Here is a 22,498-nt window from a genome sequence, read left to right as displayed (position 1 = left end):
CCCCTGGGAGACAATGGTGTTCTGAAGCATGGCACAGGCAGAGCAGAGAGATGGTGCTCACAAGGAAAGAAAAAAAGAGAAAGAGAAAGCCCCGAGTTTAAAAAAAAAAGTGTCTTCAGTTGTAGCAGGGCACAGGGAGCGCACAAAGATGGTACCTGCTGGGCTCCATCCCCAGAGAGCACTGCAGCAGGCCTCCAGGTGTGTGTCACATCGGCTGCCTGCAAGGTGGCTCTCCAAGGCAAAATGAGCTGCTCCCAACACAGTCCAGTTGCCCCTTGATCACATACTTGCACACTGGGCCCTAAGCAGGTGAGCCCAAGCATATAAGCCTTTTAAGAGAGCCATTTTTCACATTACTATCATTAGTCCTGTGTGTCTCATGGACGTGAGCCCGTTTTTCAAAGCCAGATGTTTTGAGGGCTCATCTCTCAGTTGCAGGTCATAAAAACTGGGGTGCCCCATGTGGGGGCTTCACTCCTCAGGGATAAGCTCCAGGTTTTGAGTTCCTTCCTGGCTGGGGGTGACTGCGCTAGGGGTGGGCCTTACGGCGAGATTGTGTCCCAGTCTCTCCTCTTTGCTTCAGTGTGGGCCTTCCCTCATTTGCCTGTGTGTAGGAGTCACTCAGCCAGTTTTTAGGTTTTCTTGAGGGAGTTGTTCTGTATGTAGCTATAGATTTGGCCGGTCATAGGTTTGTTCAGGCAACTATGTCATCATCTTGACCCAGACCTTTCCTGCAATTTTTATTTCTATTTTTAAACAGAAATGTAAGAGGAGCCACTACTCTGCTGTAGCAAACCCATGGCTGAGGGCCCCAAGGCTTTGTGTTTGATCCTGTGGATCAGCTGTCGCTCTGGAACACTGCACAGACCAGCTTCCATTTTTCCGAGGCCTTGAGCAGTAGAAGGAGAGGTCTGCAAACTGTGCTTTTCTCCTTCTTCTAGAGTCTATCCCACTGTGAGCTCATCACAGATGATGGGATCCTGCACCTGAGCAACAGCACCTGTGGCCACGAGAGGCTACGGGTACTAGAACTTGACAACTGCCTCCTCATCACTGACGTGGCCCTGGAGCACCTGGAAAACTGCCGTGGCCTGGAGCGCCTTGAACTATATGACTGCCAGCAGGTCACCCGGGCAGGCATCAAGCGGATGCGGGTGAGTGTGGTGCCTGAATCCATGGCACCTGGCTGCATTTCTAAGCAAACCATGAAGTATAAGAATCAACCTCCATTTTCTTCATTCTGTCCTGAGCCAGTAATTACACAAATGGACCTGACCTGTTCCACAGGTCTCCTTAGACTTGTTAAAAATTTCCTTATTTGACCCACTCTGGAAGATTCAATCCTCAGATGGGTCTGGGCTGGTGGTTCCATGCAGTCTGACCAGCATCCTTCCAGGGGAAGTGGCTTTCCCTCCGTGTAGTTCACCCAGACTGTCCTTCATTATACTTTACTTTTAGACAATGTCACATTTATACCCCAAAGCAGCCCTGGATGCTGCAGCTGTCGAGAACTTCAGTTTACATGGGGCCAGTGACTACCTTGGGCAGAAACACTATGTTCCCTTTATCTTTAGAAGGTGCTACTTTAAGGGATGTGTATGTAGCTGTAGCCTGCACAGAAATTCTACGTGAACCATCTACCTGACGGTAAAGTGGAGTCAATTCTACATGCAGAACTTTGGGCTTTTCTAGGATTATGCCTTTAATCCTAAAAACACCAGTGTAGAGATGTCTCCACTATTTTCTTCTTTCTGCTTCCTTCCAGGCTCAGCTCCCTCATGTCAAGGTCCATGCCTACTTTGCTCCTGTCACGCCACCAACGGCAGTGGGAGGGAGTGGACAGCGGCTGTGCAGGTGCTGTGTCATTCTCTGACAGCAGCTGCCTGGGCCCGAGGCTTCACAAGGTGTCCCTTCCTCCAGAGAAGACCTGACCAAGTCTTCCCGATCTCCTCCTCCATCACCCCAGTCTATTGATTCTCCATTGGGAAAGGCATTTACAGGTAAAGACTTCTGTAGGGATTGAGTAACTCTGGTGATAGCTTTCACCTTTACTCTGCTGCGATGCAATCAAATCAAAACCTTGTGTCCATTAACACATGGTGAAAACAGCCTCAGTGCAGCCAGGACCATGCAAGAAACCTGGGTCTGAGAGGTGGGCACCTTCCTAGGCACTAATGTCCTGCTCCTGGCCTTGTCAGCATTCCTCAAACAGACCACCAGTGATCAGTGTTAGCACAAACTGAGCAGGAAAAAATGTTGATTTTCTACCTGATACTTGATCCAGTGGACTACTTTAATTCATAATTCCATTTTGATTAGCAGGACTTTTCCACTTTAAGATAAATAGCAACTCAATGCCTGGTAGTTTTATATGTAGAGATTTATGTGGCAAGAAGTTAATAGGTTTCCATGAGACACCAAAGAAATAAGGACTCCAGACTGGGTGGAGCAGGGTCTTCACCTTTTTGTTACCCTGTCCTGAACACTTTTGAGGACCAAAAACAAACTACACAAAAGCCACTCAGAGTTTGTGTTGCCTGACTGGACGTTGTAAGTTCTGGCATATGCTATAGCACATAATGCATTTTCATTACAGGAGAAATGCTAATCATGTCATTGTTCACAAAATTTTAGGGGACCTTAAAAAGAATTCATTAAGGTTTAAGTTATCTACAATATAATCAATTAAAAATAATGAATGGATGCATGTAGAATGGGTGTGATTTTTTTCCACATTTATTTTAAAATCTTAGAAATCAAGTTACACCAGAACTCTTAAAAAATTAACACACTCAGATCAGTTATTTAAAACTCAGATCAGTTAAGTGTTGGCACCTTTTAGACTCATAAAAATGAATAAACCATTGCAATGCTTAATTAAGTCAAAGGGTTTTATTGCTATAATCTTATGGCAGACAAATCTTGAGCAAAACCATTTCCCAATTCAGACATTCCTAATGTTATCTTACATCTAGTAAGATGATATAGTTAGTTTCTGCTCTGTGCCATCCAGATTTGTGACCTTTGTGAAGATTAGGAATCCATCACCACTTTGACTGTGCTAACAGCAGGTGACCCTTCCTAGCAACCACTCTCCAAACAGTCCAAAGCCCATGAGACGCCTAAGCAGTAAGAACAAGGTGTTTTCCCAAGCCCAGCACTATTTCTATTAGAGATGGACAGTTTTAGAAGCAGTTAGGATACAGTGCCTCAACTGCATTCTAGGAAATGAATACAGATACATATAAATCCCATAAATCTTTTAACAGGATTATCAGAATGAACACTAAGTCCTGATGACTTCATTGCCTTATGATATATTCCAGTATTCCGTGGTCTAAAAATTGTGTGCACTATAGCAGTTATTTAAATACATTTACACCACTGTGTAAAGGAAAAAATGACTGACTGCAGGAAGCTATATTTAAATTAAAGCATTTAACAGATTTGTTTCAGTGATGAAATTAGTTTCTATTTAAAAATGCATATGACCAGGCCTTCTATACATTCTCTTTAATGCCCCAGAAACAAGCTATTATCACAGCTACAAGCCTTGTTGCCCCCAGCGCCTGTGACCTCATTTACAGACAGGAAAACCTCTGATAAAGTCAGGCTTGCTTCCTCTCTTAAGTGTAGAACAGTGACTGGGTAACATGTCCTCAGTTGCATCAGCTTTAAGGAAACAAAACATGGGCCTCATCTCTTAGGACGTTTGGACTGGCATGTACTCAGCACACAGAGTCCCTCATTTCCATGGATAGAGCGGACACTGGCAGGAACTGGGATTTTAAATGAGACACACGTTTGCAAAACAATCAGAAAACATTTATTACACTGAAATGTATACATCCTACTATTAAAAAAACAAAGTAGCAAATCTGCTGGTGCTGTAATTTTACCTGTTTCACTGGGACAGACTAATGTTCAATGCCTCTTGGTTTAATTTCAAGTTTGATGAGCTTTTATTTTTATCCCACTTCTAAACTGTGATGAGGAGTTCAAAATAGCACACAGCATTAAATGACATTTATCATTCCATAAATCTTGAGACTCAAAAAGGAATGCTAAATAGACAAGCACAAACTCCAAGAGATAAGCTCACTTCTTTCAAGTGATTGGTACAGAAAACATGTGGTCATACAAAAGCAAAGGAGGACATGACAGGAAAGCTCTCCTGCTTTAGGGCAGAGAGGAGTTAGATATCTTCAAAACTAAGGTGGAAATACTTAGAGTCAGTGCTTCATATCAAAGAACCCCCTTTACGAAACATAAAATATCAAAGCTACTGAAGTAGTTCATCTTCTGAGATTTCAAACTCATAATTACTCATTCCTATTTCTGCTGAACAAAGATAAGATCAAATACATTCAAAACCAAGACACCTGGGTAAATGGATAGTGATGCTATAATTAAAATAGACTCCAAGTTTAAAATTTTTTAAGAATTGGGGTCTGCTATACCACAGGCCTCAAAACTGCTTGCTGATGCAAGGCTGTGGGTGAAGGGAAAAAAGGAAGATTGCAGGAAAAACTGAGAACAGTGGGCTTCCTTTGAAAAGCATTCTGGCAGAGAAGCATTTGGTTTTGTGAAAGAGGCACTCTTTTTATAGAAAAAGAAGCTATTATTTGGAGTATTAAAAAACCTCTAGTCACCAGAATGTTTACCCATGATTGTACTGAAGCTAAACATTTGAGAAATATAAGGAGCTTTGATGATACAATTTAGTGTTTGGTTTATGATATCTAGTGTACCATAAGCAATTACAACTTACTGATAACAAAGACCCCTTAACACCAAGTCAGAAACTGTCACACTTTTTTCCCCTGCTGAGTAAGTCACTTATTTCTGTCTGGGTAGGGCTCTAAAAACAGGACGGTGCAGGCTGAGGTGAGAAGTTGGGGAGAGAGACAGAGAACCACATGAGTTTAAAAAGCAATGGGGATCCCAAAATGAAAACAGAAACAAAATGTTAAAACTGGAAGCAGAAGCACAAAGGTTTTCAATAAATCTGAGGCAAAGCAAAACACAGAGGTCTTTGTACCTATTAGGATCTATACTGACCCTCTCACCAAGGTACTCCTGACCATGCAGTTTGCTTCAAGCCCATCTTCCCAGTGTGGATCAATGACCTAGCATGATCACATCAGACACACACTCTAGACATGATTTCCTCCAAGAAGCTGCCAACCTCTTACCTGACCACGATCACCGTACACGGTGTCTCTATGCAGACAGATTCCATGTTGGCTCCACAACGGCGCTGCCCACCCGCCCGTCCCAGGTCAGCGTAAGGGTTCAGGCAATATAAACCAAACTGGCAGAGAAAGGTAAATGCCCACAGTGCATTTTCACATTCACTTCCAAACTGCATACAGTGTAAAAGACAGCAAAGACTGCTTCCAGGAACTGCATCTCCTGGCCTCTGCCAGAGGAGCAGGCAGCCCTGCCTGCATGGTGGCCACCAAGCTGCACGCATGCTGTCCCGAAGAGCTTGCTCTCTGGGGGACGCTGGGCTATGGCAGTGACAGTGAGGAGATTCGCCCCTCATACAGCTCATTAGAAAGGTCATCTTGTGTTTTCAATATGAAACATTTCATACGGTAAAATACGATCCCAAGACTTCTTGGATTCAGTCTTCACACACTTTTAAGCGTGACTTTATTTGGTACTGAATATAGTTCAGACTACGTAAGACATCACTTCAAAATTATGTGGATACCATCACCATTTTCAGCTGCAGAAAAAGGGAAGAGAAGTTACATTTTTTTGTAGCCTGGTTAGGAAGAACAACACTATTAGATGGAACACTCCTCGTAATCTACACCCTCACTCCCCAGTTCAGCGGTTCCTTTAAGTAATTCTACAGCAAGAAAGCTGATTAACTTGATAATGATCCAGCTCCTCTTCCCTAAGGCAATCTTGTGTACACATTCCTGCAGGACGCTCTGCTTTGCACTGTGTGGCCCACACTGCCCGCCAGCAGCAGACACTGGCCAGGGCCAGGCCAGTGACACACAGTAAACCAAGACAACGACCATGTAGGGGGCTAATATCTGAACCTCTCAAAGGTAGATCTGAAACATTTAAAAAATTCATCACCACGTCTGCCTGGTGGGCCAGCGCTTGTCAGGGAACAGTGAGCAGCACAGGCGCCATCAAAAGCAGAGGGCTCCTTTCAGGAGGACAGTGCGCTGGGCTGAGTGGGCTGTCCCCTGGCTGTCTGACATTACAAAGGGCCACCGCCCTCACAGAACACGGCCATGGGACTAGTGTCAGTCTCCTTAGGCACTGAGTTTTGCAGAGTTGAAATTATATTGCTTTGGGAGCTAAAAATTAAGCAGAAGAGCACTAAGCTACAGATGTTGAATAAAAGTGAACCAGTTCAGCTACAACTTGTTCTTGCAGGCACTGGATGGCATATACACTAAGTCAGGTACAAACTGAAATAAAAACTTCAGAACTGTTCTGGACCACTCCCTTCAAGAGTGACTTACAGGTAGCACATGACATCTTGCTCCCTGAGGTGCAGCTTTTAAGGCTGGATTTAGATGTTAACCCACTGGATTTTTTTAAGTCTCGTAAGAGTTGTACATTTAAAAATCTCTCCTTTATCCAACCCCCTTAATGGGCACTAACTTGAGCTCCATCCAGGCTGTCCTTCCACATTCTCTCCCTAAATGACCTCAATGATTTGTGTCACCACTGTCAAGCTGAAAGCTTCCATATTTGCCTCATTAAGCGCAGGCCTGTCCCACCTGGGTGTCATTAACTGACGTGACATGTCTACACTTAGGAACTGGAACTCCTGACTGGACAAGACAGTTCCTACCTTCCTCTCTACCTGGACCATCATCTGCCCAGCTGCTCTTTACAAGGGTCACAACCACTCCTCCATGAAATGAGGAGCCCAACAGGGCTCTGTCTATAAATGTGTAAGATATCACCACCTCCCACCTAGACAACCTCTGCCTCCAGTTTTCCCACCTATTCTGTCTCCACAGAGTTGCAAGAGAGGGAAAAAAACCTAATCACATTACTCCTAGTTTAAATGTCACTGACTTCCCAGTGCATTTCGAGTAAAGTCTAAACTACCATCACCACCAGGTCTTGCACCCTAGACCCTTGCCACCAGCTCTGACTCCATCTTCTCTGCTCACCCTTGACCCTGTGCATGGCAGCCACATGGCCTCTCAGGCCTCCAAAGCCAAGCTCCTTCCTTCACACCCAGCCCCATGCCACCCAGATGCTGCTCCTCTGGTCAGTTCCCTGTCTTCAGTTTCAGTATTCATGACACCCCCTAACAGTTTCATGTCCCCCTACCCAGACCCCCTGATCCTTAAGCACCCCACAAATTCCCATTCCTTCACAGCACTTGTTTGTAATGACATGCATCTGACGGCCAACTCTTCACCCCACTACAGCAGGCCTTCCATGGCGTCTGCTTTCTTCAAGGCCTTTTTTGCACCAAAAACATGGGGTCTGACATAAGGTGCTCAGTAAAACAATGGGTGAATGAATTGATTTTTTCCCCCCAGTCATCTGGAAGGACTGACCCCTCTCCTATTTGCTAGTTAATTTCTACTATAACCACTAAAAATACTCTCATTTTTCAAACTCTTTAGTAAAGCCAGCATGTTCAAAAGTAAACACAAGATCAAAGGCATGCATTTTTCATGATTCCAGCATTTCATGACACAGGCACGCACACGAAGTACCTTTCACTGTGGAAAATAGAAAACAACTCTCATCTTGGAAGTTCTGAACCATCTAGAAGGATAAAGCAGATACAGAATTAAGATCCAACCATCCTTTCATAAATGATCAGAAAGACTGAAATTAGTGGTTAAAGGAGAATATCAGTTTATACACTGCACCCAGCAGGGCCTCCTGCTAACTGCTCCTGCCCATGGTGCCCCCAGGAGCCTGCCCGGCTGGGGGGTCACTGCATTCAGTGCTCTCCTGTTACTGCTGGCTTGTCAACGAACATGGGTGGGTAAGGGGTGGGGCAGAATGATACGTCTAATCCCAGCTTTTTTTTTAATTAGTCATGAAATAATAGACAAGAGGAAAACACATCCAAATGCCTCTCTACTTGAGAAAGGCCAAAGCCCCAGGAACCCAGAAGTCCCAAGTGAGGGGTGCGGATGGGGGCTGGGGCGGGGGTGGGAATCCTTGTGATTTATATTCCTTGTATCCCTAGGATACCAGAAACTCCAGGTTATAAATTCTTACAAATTTTGATCCCCAACTCTTTGAAAATTATTCTCATGAGTACTTGCAAGAGGCCACAGACTTTTCTATAGCTCTTCAATGATAGTTAAAAATAAACACCATTGTGAAAGGGAACACAAATGGACTTGGCAGTTCAAGTTACCTGATCGCTAACAATAATGTGAATGCCAGTAGGACCCTGTCTGTAAACCTGGTTAATTTGGTGGAAAGGAATATTAAACACCAACGCAAGTTTTCGAGCAACTTCTGAAGCAACCATTTCTTCCAAGTAGATTGCATGATAAACTGAAATTAAAAAAAAAGAACAGCATTTTAGCAGTAATCTTTGATCCTTTTTCCACCCAATCCACAGGAAGAGCACATTTTTCAAAGTGTTAAAAATATATTCATAAAAATTAAAAATGGGAACTTCATTCCCCCTTACTACCCATCTAATAATATGCTATATTTGCTCACATACATAATTCAATAAACATGAACAGCAACCTCTGAACAAAAGGATTTGTGGTTTTGATTTTTCTTAAATACAGGAACTGACTGCAAATAGGCACAGGGGATCTTTTTGGAGTAATGGAACTAAAACTAGATTGTAGTAATGGCTGCTAAACTCTAAGTTTACTAAAATACTGAACTGTATGCTTAATGTAGGATTTGATGGTATATAAATTACACCTGAGGAAAGCTGTTTTCAGAAATGTTTCTAGTGATATATAGAAAGGTCATAGTTTTTGATTAATCAATCCTACCGTAAGAAATTTATCCTAAGCAATAAAAGCTACCTCTCCCCCCTTTTCCTCTCCCAAAGAGTTAAGAACAGTGTAAGAGACACCACGTGAAAAGCTAAGGATGGGCCGTGAAACCTGCTGCTGCCTCTCAGAGAGCCCCAGCCACAGCTCGCCGGAGTGCTGCCTTTCGGGACTGTATCACTCAGCAGCACACGTCATCTGCACAGCGCCATGCACGTGGAGTCTGGCTCTTGTAGGTCTTGCTCAGTTACTGATTCAAACACTGATCAGGAGTATCTGTGCTAGAACTTTGCTTCTCCAAACAAGGTTTTTTTTTTGTATGTGTGTATATGGGTATGGAAACCTTTGCTAATTATATATTATGAAAAGCTTAGAATTTTGAACTACAATTAAGGTAATACAACAGAGATGATCCAGAGCAGGGGTCACCAAACCACAGCCTGTGCAAACCCTGCCCTCCACTCGTTCTTTTAAAAGGAAATTTTATCAGAACATGGCCACACCCACTGATTCCATACTCTGTGGTGGGCACTATAGTGGCAGGCCTGAGGGTAAGAGACCCCGTGGTCAGCAAAGTCGAGGCACTCACTACCCGGCCTTTTGCAGAGAAGGTCTGCTGACACTTGATGTCGGTGTAAGGTCACCAGGATCTCTCCACACCCCTCCACAAAACCTCATGTTAGAGGATACACCTTCCAAAACACCATGATCCTAACCACATGTAAATGATATAGGCGATCTCAACGATACAGGGAAAGCTCTTTGAGAGTTGTTGTCCTTTAAGACTTTGTTATCTTTACTCTCAAAACTCTTTGAAGTCCAAATGACACCCAATGGAAAAGTTCACCACTGCTCTCCTTGGGATTTTTCAGAGAAATTCACATCACTGAGTAAATTTCTCAGAGCTCTACCCATTTTTAGAGCAAAAAACTGCCACATTGAATTCTGTAACACATTTTTCTCTGGGAAGTTCTGAGAATGTTGCCCTCATTTTGTTTCAGAATATAGGAAGAAGGGAGATATTACACATACCCACCTTATAAATGAGAAAGCATGCCTTAAAAAATGTGTTTTTTTTTTCAAGGACCATAGTTAGAGGAGGGGAGAGGGGCCAAGATTTTTACCTCTGCCCTAATCCAGCACTCTCTTACACAATTAAGGGAAACCCACAGGATAAAAGGCCCCACAGTACTCAGCTGGGTAATGACATAGGGTACATTCACAAAGACCCAGCACAAGGCTCACCACATGGAGTCATAAGGGCTGGCCAGACCTCATCTGAGACAAGTCCATACGCTTGGTATTGTTATGTAGATGAATTTCTGCACACGTGATAGTTTTAAGTTTTTCCCCCAATTAGTAAAACGGAAAAAACCCTCCTGCTTTCTTGCCAAGCTGCCAATGTTACTGTCATCATTTCAGCAAATCTGAGATATTTTGGAGAAGCCAGCAAAACCCCAAAGCACTCAAGCTAGTTCTTCACTTATTAGCTATTTCTGGTGTAAAGGGCTTTGCACAAAAGAGACCCACAGTGTGGCTGAAAGTACTGAAAAGCGTGCTAATTTCCTCTTTCCCCAAAGACGTGGCCCTCAAGCTGCCGCCTCCCACTGCTGCTGGACTCCTGCAGCAACCTCGGCAGCCCTGACACCAGGGTCCTTCCCAATCCTGCCCGAGGTGCCCCGATGCCCACCGTAGGGTGTCGTGCCACCATCCTCGCCTCCGCTGCCTGCAGCCTGCTGCCCTTGCAGGGGCGCACTGCTTGGCTGCTCCCGGCAGACATAGATGGTTAAACGGGGCCTGACCGACCTGCAAGCACAAGATGCCACTCATGAGCCTAGGAGACAAAGCTGCCTCACCACGTACAAATGACAACTACAGGAATCTAAGCTCTATTTCCTTATGAGGACTTTACAATATTACTTCATTATACAAAATAATTGACTAATAGAAATATAAAAACACACACCTCACACCAACTATCACAGATGGTCTAATCTGATGATCCAGACTCTAAACCACTGAGATGCTCTGTCAGATGCTGGTAAATTTAAGTTTCAAGATTAAGTCAGCAATTTGAAATCAGTAAGATTCAGTTTTAATGGAATTCTCACACCACAAGTCTAGAAATAGCAGTGATAGTAAGAGTAAATGGACCTTAAAAGCCAGCACAGTTTATGGTTCTATCATTTTAATTCACATTTATAAGTTTACATTTTAATAACTGTTTAGTAGTAATAGTCATACAACCTTGAAATAGATTCTGGATAGCTCACCTAAATGAGAAGTTTGTTTTCTTGGCAACCAACCCAGTCGTCTTCAAGAAACCAGTACTGCCCATGTGCACTCTACCAGTCTTACAGTCTATCTCTGCCCTCAGGGCCTGCATCATATGTGGGCCTGCCCTGAGGGTGCACACAAAACGGCCTCCTTGTGAGCGCGGGTGCTGCCGATGTGCGGCAGTGCACACTAGCACACGCCAGCCAGGCGTGGGGACACTGCCCAAGTTCCCACACGAAGAAAGAGACATTCTTACTTCAAGATGAACAGTTCCTTTTAATCACAGCATTTTACCTGGACTTCAGTGAATTATAGAGCCGAATTCCATCGGCTGCACCACAAATTTGTACTAAGTCCTCCTTTGTCAGTTTTAGTAAGTCGGCACCTGGGGAACAGCAGAAAGAGATTCTTCTCAAAGAAATGGAAAAAGAACTGGCAAGACTGCCTCATGGCATCTGTCTTCACACAGCTAAATGTCCTTCAGAATCACAGAAGGTCGCCTCTGCACGTGTTTATATGAACACACACACACACACACGCACACCACTCAGAGCCAAGGAGCACTGGCTCTGCCATGTCTTATATGCAGGAGGAGCTTAGGGAGGTCCAGAAGCTGGTCGGCCAGATCAATGAGCAGGGCACCACCTACCTTATTTTGGCTGAGTGGTGGCTGTGCAGATAAACGAGATTCTGACCCCAGTTAACTCACCTCAAGATCACCCAGACCAGTCTTCATTTTACAAAAAAAAGAAATGGAGTCCACGGTTTTGGGGATTTGCCCCAAGCCACAGGAGGTGGTAGCAGAGCTGGGACTGGGTCTCTACATAACACGCAACGTAAAGTCACACACTGTAACATCGCAGCTCTGCCGCTGTGGCTGGTTTAAGCATGACGGCACTGCAGAGCTGCTTATACCCGCAGACTGCCCCGCAGGAACTCAGCACTTGTGAATGACACGGTTTACAACAGACAGGCGGGGAGCAGAGAGCAAGTCTGACCAAAAAAGGCTGGTCGTGTCTGACCTGAGGGACAGCTACATGGAGCTCATCAGTCTTCTCTCCACTTCTTGTTTGAACGTGTCCATCATCTTTTCCCCTTTTACTGACACTCAAGACGTAGTTTACTGGGAGAATTAAGAGGCCCTTGGGGTTAAGAATGACTTCTGTATAATAAATACCCGCTCACATATTTTACAGGGTAATCTGTTTTTGAGGGCTTGGCTCTGAGAGCCCAATAACTCTCTGGTTTGTAAAAGAGACCAGAAAAGCACATCTCCATGAGGCATGAGCCCCAAGGGCGTCAGGTGGCAAAGCAGGCCCTCTGTCATCTCTGCTGGCGCCCACAGCCTGCATAGCTGTAACCGGAGTTACATATGTGTGCACATCCCAGAGGACTGTGATCGCCCAGAGTCTCAGCAAGAAGCCCCCCTTTCCTCCTCACCATTCTGCTGGTGGGCAGCTCACAAGGCAGGGAGATGCAGAAGCCGAGCCATGCAATCCCTGCCCACCGTGGAAAGAGCTTTGAACTCTCTAGATAGGCACACATATCCACCTAACCATACAACACGTGTACCCTGGGCCCACCCTCAGTCCAAGCATCGGGACTCTGTGTATGCGCTATGCTTTCGTCTGCCTTCCATGAGAGGGTTCCAGAGGCACTTGGGAAATGCTAGTGCTGCCCTACTGGCATGTCTATCACTGTCCCTCAAAGAGGTTTCCTATGCACCATGTGGAGAAGCACTGCTCGGTCACTCCCAAAATCCCATGTGAGCACCCCATTAGCTTTCTCTGCAAGAAGACACTGCGGTACCTGCAAACCATACCTGAGAACATTCATCCATGTCCCCCAGCACAGCAGTAAAGAGGAACAAACTGTTGATACAACAACTTGGATGGGCTCACAGGCATCATGCTGGGCTGATAAACAGCCCATCTCAAAAGGTCACATACTGTATGACTCCATTTATGTAACGTTCTCAAAATGATAAATCATAGTCAGAAAGCAGATTAATGGTTGCCAGTGATGAGGGTGGGAGCAGTATGTGTGGCATGTAGGAAATCCCTGTGGTGCTAGCGTTAATTCTGTACGCGAGCTATGGGGGTGGTCACACGAGCCTGAACCCGGGATAAGGCACAGAACACTGTCCACATGCTGCACTAGTGCCAACCTCCCGCACTGAGATTGTGCCATGATCCCACGGGACACTGAGTGAAGGGCCAAGTGGGACAGCTCGGCACTACCTTCCCAACTTACAGTAAAACAAAAATTATTTCAAAATAAGAAGTTCATGAAATGAAAAAACTTGCACAGAACAGAACCATATACAACTTTACAAAAAACAAGGGCACATAAAACTGGTGAGCAGCAGTTTGCACTGACTGAATTTCCTGACTTCCATGGTGTACAGGAGACACACAAGGTACTCCTGGAGAGACTTAGTGGCACGTACACAAAGGCTTGCCTGTACGTGTACACAACTTCTCAGGAATCTCTAATTACTTCAAAAATGTTTTTAAATTAAGGTTAAAAAAACTACAGAAACCAACAAGAAAACATACATGCGCTCACGCACACACACACGCATACCTGAAAAATTTGAAAACAGTCTTGTATAGGAAGAGAATCTGTTTTTGAGCAGCCACTGTTGTGTTTCCTGGATCGTGGCTGAAGACTGAAGTTGCTATTAACAATGAAAATGAACATAATATTAGAAACCATTCAAGCTTACCAAAAAATAACCCAGGTCCCCAGCATGTTATAAAGAACATTTAAACAAAACACAGAAATCCTTTCAATTTTAAAGTGAAAAACACCCAAGAGCATAGGTCTGGCTATCCTGTGACCCAATAATGAGGCAAGCCCCTATCAGAGCCTTAAAAATACAGGACCCTTGAAACATCTGACAGTTTTAGGAGAAAGATACTTACTTCACTAGAGACCTGTGAAACGCCATCTCCCTGATGATTTGGGGAAGAGGAATTGCTGGGGGAGGGAAGGAAAGGATGCTTGTTATATGTTTTTAATCAAGCCTTTAAAGACTATTAAACTAGGTAAATTTAAAATAATACCATGGGACAGAGCAATGTACATCAGCAGTAAGAGTGCTGGCACAGCTGGTCAGGGAGTGAAGAGGAGATGGGTTAGACACAAGACTATTTCTTAATTTGTGCCTCCTTCTCCATCTCTTCTAGAGAGAAAATTCAAGTATTATAAACAAAAAGGTCTCTATCTCCAGGGTGCCAAGAAAATAAAGGATACTCATTCATTTTAGATAGGAAAAAAACATGAGAAAATAAGGTAAGCAGCTGAAAATAAATGCAAAAAATCTTTTATAACGAGCCACAAGGAATGGTATAATGAGACTAGGCCTAAACAGAAAATGGTATCCCTTTAATCAATGTATTTATCCATGACTAAAGAGAATGAAATTCAAGAGACAAACTTACATACTAGCTTGTATTTCTAAGGTAAAATGAAAATGAAAACCAGCCCCAAAGCAAACATGGCCCTCATCCTGGTCCTGGGCTCTGACTCTGCTCCCAGTGGCCATATTTCAACTACTTAGGCTTATCCTGTTGACTGTTTCCTGTCCTCCACCCCCGAGAATGTCAGTTCCTCCGGTCAGGGATGTGTCTGTCCCTTATATATTATGGCACCCGGAACAGTGCTCAGCCAACCTCATGTCCATAGCGGGTTTGTGAATTCACAGCTCATCTCTAAAACCCAGTTCATCTCCTAAGGTTATTCAGCCTGGGCTGGGGAAGCAGAAGGGCCTCTGTGGTGACCTGCTGGTCCCTGGGCTCTTCATCTTGGCATCCGGGAGTGTTTCCTTACACTTAAAGCCCAATAACTCATACAAACGAGCTGCCTCATCAGCCTATCTATCTCCTGGGGGGAAAGCATGTTTTTGTTTTGTCATCAGACCATTACCACCTGAACATATGTGTTCCCTCAAAATTCGTACACTGAAACTTTACCCCGCAGTGTGACCGTTTATTAGGAGGTGGGGCCTCTGGGAGGCAGCAGATTGGAGGAGGTCCTAAGGGCAGCACCCTGGGAATGAAATCAGTGGCTCTGTAAGAGCGCCAACAGGGCCTGCTCCGCTGCTCCGCTCTCCTCCGTGGGGGGGCGAGGAAGCTGCCATCAGCAATCTGGAAGCAACTGCTCCCCAGGACCCACTGAGCTGACACCCTGATCTCGGATTCCTCGCCTCCAGAACTGTGAGAAATACATGTCCTGCTACTGCTAGGCCCCCAGGTAATGAAGAATTTTCTTTCAGCAGCCTGAGCTAGGACAGAGCATGACCAGAGTATTAAAAAGAGCACCTTTCCTTTGTAGCCTTTCCTAAATTCTTATCCACAAGAAAACTCTCTAACAATAGAGAACTTCTGATCTGACCTTCTAGGCACTAGGTCTTCAGCAAAACCCCAAAGTGGGCGTGCACTTCAGGATGTTCAGTGTGATCTGCTGCCTCCCTGGGGTTCACAGGTGCTCAGCTGCCAGTCAAAGGCAGACAAGAGAAGAAACAAAGTCCACCAACCCATTTCTAAAGCCAGAGGAAGTCTTTAAAAACAGAAAGCCCTTCCTTTATTTTTAAAGACTTATTTAAATATATATATACACACATATACACACAGTGTGTCTATTGGGAGGGAGAACAGGGCAGACACTAACCCTTGTTTGATGAGGTGAACATTGAAGACCAATGTACTTTATAACCATCATGGCCTTGCAGATCTACACTGGCTTTTCCCAAGTAACCACCATCCTTTTTATCTCACGAAGAATACATCGTGAACACACCCTTTCCTAGAACCTCCAAGGCTGGGAATGTGTGACGTACAAGACAGAGGCAGGCAGCAAACAGCTGGGGGTGGAGGTTACTTCCCACTGCCCCCTCCTCAGAGAACGAAAGGAGGCTGCTGCGGGTGGAAAGGGAGTGAGGGCACAGGGCAGCCACCTCAGGCACACAGCCAAGCATGCACACCAGGTACCTGTCGGGGATGCTGCACGTGCTCTGGGGTGGGGACGTGAAGGCAGGTGCTGCTGAAGGGCTGCTGTTCACATAGGCTGCAGGGGTGTCAGGCCACGGAGAGCACTAAGGACAGAAACAAAACCAAATTAACGAGATGCCTGTGAAGTCTGTGAAGAAATATTTTTGTAATTCACTCTCTAGTCTGGCCAAATGCAAGATTGTAAAACACAAGACACCTGACACTCCCCAAGCAACCTCACAGAAACACGTCAAACTGACTGCTGTGTGGCAAGGAGCAGTGTTACCTGCTACACGAACCTAGACATTGAGCAATCCTGGAGAAGATTGGAAGTGTCGACAGCAGAAAACATTTACACAGGCATTCTGAACGTGCACTGACGGTACACTCTGCTTTCAAGAACTGTCATCTCCCTCTCTCACTATCCCAACAGGTACCTATCAAGGTTTAAGAAGAGCAGAGGCAAGGAGGGGCTTGTAAGCAACATCTGGCCTACCTAGCTCCCTGTGCCCTCTTCCCAAGGAACAGCCCCACAAGGACCCACTGAATGTCTCTAAGTTAACAGTCCCTAAGGAAGACGAGACAGGCCCAGCTTCAAAATACGTCAGCAGTGTGCAGTACTGCGGCAGCTGTGTACTATCTGCATGTGTTTACTATCTCGATTTTCTAGAAGGGCATGGTGAACTAAAATACTCAGCCCTAGGCACAATTCCAACCAAAGATAGAGCAAAAGACACTAAGACACACTGACTCTCAGGGTGAGGAGAGGCGAACAGGCTGAAGTCAGAGCACGCCGTGCAGGTTGGCGGCATCGAGGGGAAGCCCAGTCTGAGTTTTGGAGGGAACCACTCCTGCTCACACTCACCTGCTTCACCATCCCTGGCTTCCAGGACCCCTTTCACACTCACTCTTTTCACATTTTACACAAAGAAGGCAGCGTATCTCACCAAGGCTGTGGGGTATACGACTCACCAAAACCAAACAAAAGACATTCAAAGGTACTAGGGTAGATACTAAGAAAGGACATGACTCTAAAAAAAATTCCTCAATGCATTCGGTGGTTTTCAATTCTTTGCTTTCAAAAGAACTCAGAAGACATACTGTCAGCTGACACATATTGGGTCTACTAAATCATACAAAAACACATCACTGGAATTTTGGCAGATAACTCAAAAGGACTTCCAAACCTCAACAATACTGAAGAAAGAAAAACAGACATAGCTAAACACACTTTTTCTCACCTATAAAAAAACTTTGAACACAGAGAAGACGAGTAGGGATTCTGTAGCATCTTACTATGCTGATGGACAGTGACTGTAATGGGGTTTGTCAGGGGGACTTGGTGAAGGGGGGAGCCTAGTAAACATAATGTTCTTCATGTAATTGTAGATTAATGATACAAAAAAACCCCACAAACTTTGAATTTAATTATGTTCTACTCTGTCTCATCATTCAAGATGCATTCCCAATAACATTTGTTTTTATATTTAACAATTATTCATCAAAATTTGTATACGTAGTGTTTTGATAAACTGATACCTAGAAAAAAGTTTCAAGTTTCTCAGCTGATTTGAGTGACATATGGTAAAAGAAAACTTTGAAAGTTAAATTTCAATTTAGACAAATTTGTCACAAGGGAGTAATTAGGGTGATCATTAAAAGATTTTCAGGTTGTTGCCGTAAGAGAGGGAGATGAGTGGAAGGGTGAAACAGATGAAGGGGGTAAAGAGGGACAAACCACCAACTACAAAATATGTCTTAGGGATGGAACATAGTCAATATATTGTAATAACTCTGTATGGCAGCAGGTGGTAACTACAGTTTACTGTAGTGAGCATTTCATAATGTATATAATTGCCAACTCACTGTGTCATCCACCTGCCAATATAATACTGTTTATCAACTATACTTTGACAAAAAATAATGGAAAAAAAACCCCACTCAAGTAAAAAAAAAAATGTTCAGGTGTAAAAGTACGTCATGTTAGGACAAAATTATTTAAGGGGAGTGGAAGAGAAAACATGAGATCAAGCAGGAAGAGCAGAGTAAAATTTAAGATTTAACTGAAGAGCTTCATCATGAACTTTTTAAATGAACAATACAGTGTCAAACTGCTACAGTATTTAGATCCCAGAGAATCTAATTACATCTCAAAAGCAATGCAGTGGTTTTATCTTAAATTGTATATAAAAATGTTCACTATGCGAGAAAATTTCCTCCTTGCCAACTATATTTATGATGAAAACTTTCTGATGTCAACCTTCAAATGTACAAAGTTGTATATTTTCTTTCCAAACTGTTTGGGGTGTAGAAGTGTCAGCACTCTAGTGTGAAGGAGCTCAGAGACTGTGCAGCACTCCGCGGGCAGAAATCACATCTCCCAAAGGGCTGCAGGTGCTTAAAATGAAGCATGAAGGAAATTAAAACAAATCCCAGAATCTCAACATTCCTTACAACTACATCATGTAATCCTTAAAAAATAAGAAAAATGACTGCAGACTTACTGCTTTCAGCTATTGTCAACTTCCAAAAAAGAAACTTAATCCATCCAGACAGCACCGCCACGCTGACCACAGGGCACCCCAATTTCACCACCAGTCACGCTCTTCATAATAAGGCCTATTTTAAAACTAGAGCCTGTTTTCTTTCCATCTTACAAAGTAGCACCTCCACAGTTGATAGGGTCTGAGGAGCCCATGCCCTGAGCTGCACACCCACGGCCACCTCCACCACCAGGAGAAGAGCTTCCGGCTACGCCATCCACCCTAGACACAAGTGCTACAGTGCAGACTCACACACACACCTGAATAATGTGAGCCTCTGCACACCAAGTCTCCCCAAACCTGCCTTGCTCGTCGTTACTGCCAGCTACTGAAACTGATCAAAAGCTTCCAGTCCTCAGCAGTGTCACATGGAAGTGCCACCACACTGCTTGCAAGTCCACAAACACACCCATTTCACTTTTACACACCTAGATTCCTTCAGCAGTGGAAAGAGTGGGGCTGCTAAGAGTTAACATCTGATACCTGCCCAATAAATATGAGACTTGATTCACATGGAACCAGTGGAAACTGGTCCTGGCAGGAAGCCTCTCCTTTTAGACAAAGACGGCTTCCCTGCCCTCCGTGGCCAGGCCCACACACACCAAGACCTGCCTGCTTGTGCTTTATAGGCTTCTCGTGAGTGTCAGCCCAGGAAGGGAAAGGCAGACCAAGGGGTACTTTCACACGGTTTCTTTTACCTGGCTATTCTTCCAGCATTAAGAGTAAGCAACAGTGCAGGCCCTGTGCTCCTGAAGACAATCTAATTCACTAAGGCTCCAGCAATACCTGGCCTGGGCTCATAGGGTCAAGGTCTGGTACACTGTGAACAAAGCCCCTCTCCAGGTAGATTAGAAAATAATGACTCATCTTAGACTGTAGAAGTTGGCAGCCCTGATCTGAGCAGATAAATTACAGAACAGAGACAAAGACCAGCAGACACACCAAGGGGTTTGTTGTCTTAGGAACCAGCAGCCGGGCCTCTACTCGATGCAGGGCCATTTCACAGAGCATCTTTTTCACTTCAACAGGCAAGGCCAGACATCCCTTCTACTGAAAGCCAACTGTCACTATCCAAGAACTGTAAGGAATGGTGGCCTTCCTCTGTAGGCACCTAAAGAAATATATGAAGTACTTCAAGACATTTTCTGTAAGGATTAATCTGTATCCTGCTTCTATTAAACAGGTTTTCAGGAGCTCTAACCACCCCTCAAAGTATCTGAACCAAACCAAAGAAAGGCAGCCCAGGACAGCAAGCAACACGCACCAGGAAGATGTGAAATCCCAGGCCAATGAACTGCTGACGTTTTGCATACTTTAGACTTGTGTTAAAAATTGGCAATAATTTACCAACAATTCTACCATCTTCAGATTAGCTCTGGGCTATAAAAGATTTCCCTGTTTTATGAATTATCAGAACCCATCCCTTTTAATTGGTCAGTTTATAATAAGGGGGGAAAGATGATTATTAGTTACCAGCATCTCCCCCAAAAAGTTTATTAAGAACCATTTGTGAGTCTTTAGTTGAGAAATCAGAAGAGGATAAAAACGTAAAATTGGAGGGTGGGCATTTGGGGGCAGAGTATACACCTGTTACAACCTCTGATTTGAATCCAAAAAGCCCAGTTACAGAAAATGCAACGTGTGCCCCCATCCACTGGCTGAGCATTCTCAGTCCCACTGGCACGCAGAAGCACTTAAGATGTTTTAACTTGATGCTTTAATTTGGAAATGAGGTCCTTGTGATTGTCCTAGCCTACAGATAATTATAGACACATGTATAAAAGAGAAAATTCCATTTATAGCACCTTGATAGTACAAACCCTGCAATAATGGAGATAGCCATTCATATATATGATGACAGTTATTTTTAAAAAATTATTTAATGCTCTGTGTTTATAATTACTGTGGGTATTCAGCGATCTAAGCTTATACAACAGGACAACCCTTTGTGGGCTGCTAGATGATGAGTTGTTTTATAAAATAAAGATTTCCTACACTTAAACTAATAAAGCTCATATCCAACCCAAAACCCCCAGGCTGCACTTTGAGGGGCCCAGGTTTGAGTGTAGCAAGATGCACTATTCTGGCCTGAAGCATAAGGTCTCGATTCAGGTGCCAAAAGGAAACACTAAGGCAGTCAAAGATTTCTCTCTACCAGTGCTGCCAAACAGGCTTTTAAAAGCACAGACAGACAGACATTCTTATACTACATGCACGGAAATGGGACACAAAGTGCTACATATGTTAATGTCAAGCTTGCTACCATCATTTCTCTTAAGTATCCATGACATTTTCTTATCAGTTCTATACATGAGAAAGCAAAACCTTTTATAATTACACACTATGATGACTATTTTACTAAAGTATTTTCAATTAATTTTAGTGCTCCTTTAGAAGTGTGTGCGCAAAGGAGAGAGGGAGGGAGGAGGGGAAGGAGACAAGGAGGGAACACATTTCTGAGTGTCGTTTTTCCCTCCAAAACCACCCAATATGGTCAATTTTGTTTTAAAGTGTTAGATTTAGGAAATTTTCCTCGGTGAGGAACAAACAGAAAAGCAGGAGGTCTAAACAAAAGCAAATTAAATCAAGACAAGGACATCAAAAACAAATTTGGCTTTACTTTTCGGTGGAAGTTGGTCCTATATCTAACACTGCACAAGGTTTCTTGCACAATGAAAAGAGAAGCAGAAGTCCCTTACACTGCCTCGCTTTGCCAGAGAATCACCGTAGTCTGCTGGCAAAGTCCGCTTGCTGGACTTTTTCTGCTCATGTTCAACTGCATCTTCAATTATAGGCTCAAGCCTCATCTGGACAAACACCAAAGATTGGGATCAATGTCTTTTCATTATACAAAGAAAGATCTAATACCCTGTTTATGTCTCTGCAGTCCAATTAAACAAAGGTATAACTAGCAGGCGTCAGAGTTAAAGAAAATGCAAAACCCCAGCAGTGACAAAAATCAGACATTCTAGGTCCCGACTTCACCTCTTGCCACATTCAAGGTTTTAAGGTCTGTTTCTGAGACCTGGTTGGGATTTCAGCATCTTCATTCAAGATCCCACCCAGGAAACTAATCCATTAAAATCCCACAATTTAAGTAAAATGCTTTCCCCACAAATGTCACAAAGAATATTATCTGACAATCTACTCCCCAACCTTCCCAACCCAGGTAGCAAACTCCTTAGAGACAAGGCTGGTGGGCAAACCTCGGCTGCTCTGCACACACCGCAACGCTGCCCCACATTACCTCTGTGAGCACCGTGGTGTCGTAGGACGGCTGGTACTTTTCTTTTTCATGAGCAGTTCTCTTCTCCATCTTCTCTCGGTCAGTTTTTTGTTTCCTGTCTGCACCTTTAGGCTTAAAAATGAGGCAGATTATTTCATCCGTCAGCTTCAGACAATCACATTTACAAGCAACACTGGGCCTTAATTACTGAAAGCCTACTTCCCATCTCGTACCTTAAAAACTTTGATTTGGCAGCTGGCTGAGTGTAGATGATCTGTGTATTCTCCATTTTCATTCTGCTTAAAGGTGTCCACCTGGATCCTAAAAGGCACTCCCTTCTCACCTCCGTGCTTCCTTGGTGTAAATTCCGTGCTGATGCAATGTACCTAGAAAGCAATGCCAGCTGAACTGGATCCAGAGCACTGCCCACTCTTTACCCTCTACTGGTTGCCTCTCAGATGTCCTTCTACAGCTGTAAAT

General features: G+C 44.1%; 2 protein-coding genes across 12 annotated transcripts in view; one reads left to right on the top strand and one right to left on the bottom strand.

Moving 5' to 3' along the window:
* The window catches only part of FBXL2 (F-box and leucine rich repeat protein 2), a 95,343-nt gene extending 86,069 nt beyond the window's left edge, over window positions 1–9,274 (top strand). For 6 of the 9 annotated variants that reach the window (XM_036892243.2, XM_036892218.2, XM_036892233.2 and 3 more), the window contains 2 exons: window positions 942–1,154; window positions 1,766–2,703. In XM_036892243.2, the coding sequence (XP_036748138.2) occupies window positions 942–1,154; window positions 1,766–1,873 (321 nt within the window). In that variant the 3' untranslated portion in view covers window positions 1,874–2,703. Of the gene's footprint in view, window positions 1–941; window positions 1,155–1,765; window positions 2,704–9,037 lie in introns of those variants that run through there. The other 3 variants (XR_005026212.2, XR_005026214.2, XM_057492495.1) reach the window with 3 other exon arrangements.
* UBP1 (upstream binding protein 1) overlaps window positions 3,804–22,498 on the bottom strand; it is a 58,436-nt gene continuing 39,741 nt past the window's right edge. For 2 of the 3 annotated variants that reach the window (XM_036892198.2, XM_057492494.1), the window contains 11 exons: window positions 22,252–22,404; window positions 22,040–22,150; window positions 21,492–21,599; window positions 16,250–16,353; window positions 14,183–14,237; window positions 13,842–13,935; window positions 11,550–11,640; window positions 10,669–10,784; window positions 8,375–8,517; window positions 7,716–7,767; window positions 3,804–5,734 (listed from right to left, as the gene is read on the bottom strand). In XM_036892198.2, coding sequence (XP_036748093.1) covers window positions 5,697–5,734; window positions 7,716–7,767; window positions 8,375–8,517; window positions 10,669–10,784; window positions 11,550–11,640; window positions 13,842–13,935; window positions 14,183–14,237; window positions 16,250–16,353; window positions 21,492–21,599; window positions 22,040–22,150; window positions 22,252–22,404 — 1,065 coding nt within the window. In that variant the 3' untranslated portion in view covers window positions 3,804–5,696. The remainder of the gene's footprint in view (window positions 5,735–7,715; window positions 7,768–8,374; window positions 8,518–10,668; window positions 10,785–11,549; window positions 11,641–13,841; window positions 13,936–14,182; window positions 14,238–16,249; window positions 16,354–21,491; window positions 21,600–22,039; window positions 22,151–22,251; window positions 22,405–22,498) is intronic. The other variant, XM_036892206.2, reaches the window with a different exon arrangement.

This window comes from Manis pentadactyla, chromosome 14 (assembly GCF_030020395.1).
Source record: "Manis pentadactyla isolate mManPen7 chromosome 14, mManPen7.hap1, whole genome shotgun sequence".
NCBI lineage: Eukaryota > Metazoa > Chordata > Mammalia > Pholidota > Manidae > Manis > Manis pentadactyla.
The sequence above is the reverse complement of the archived record's forward strand: the minus strand, read 5'-3'. Positions and strand labels throughout refer to the sequence as shown.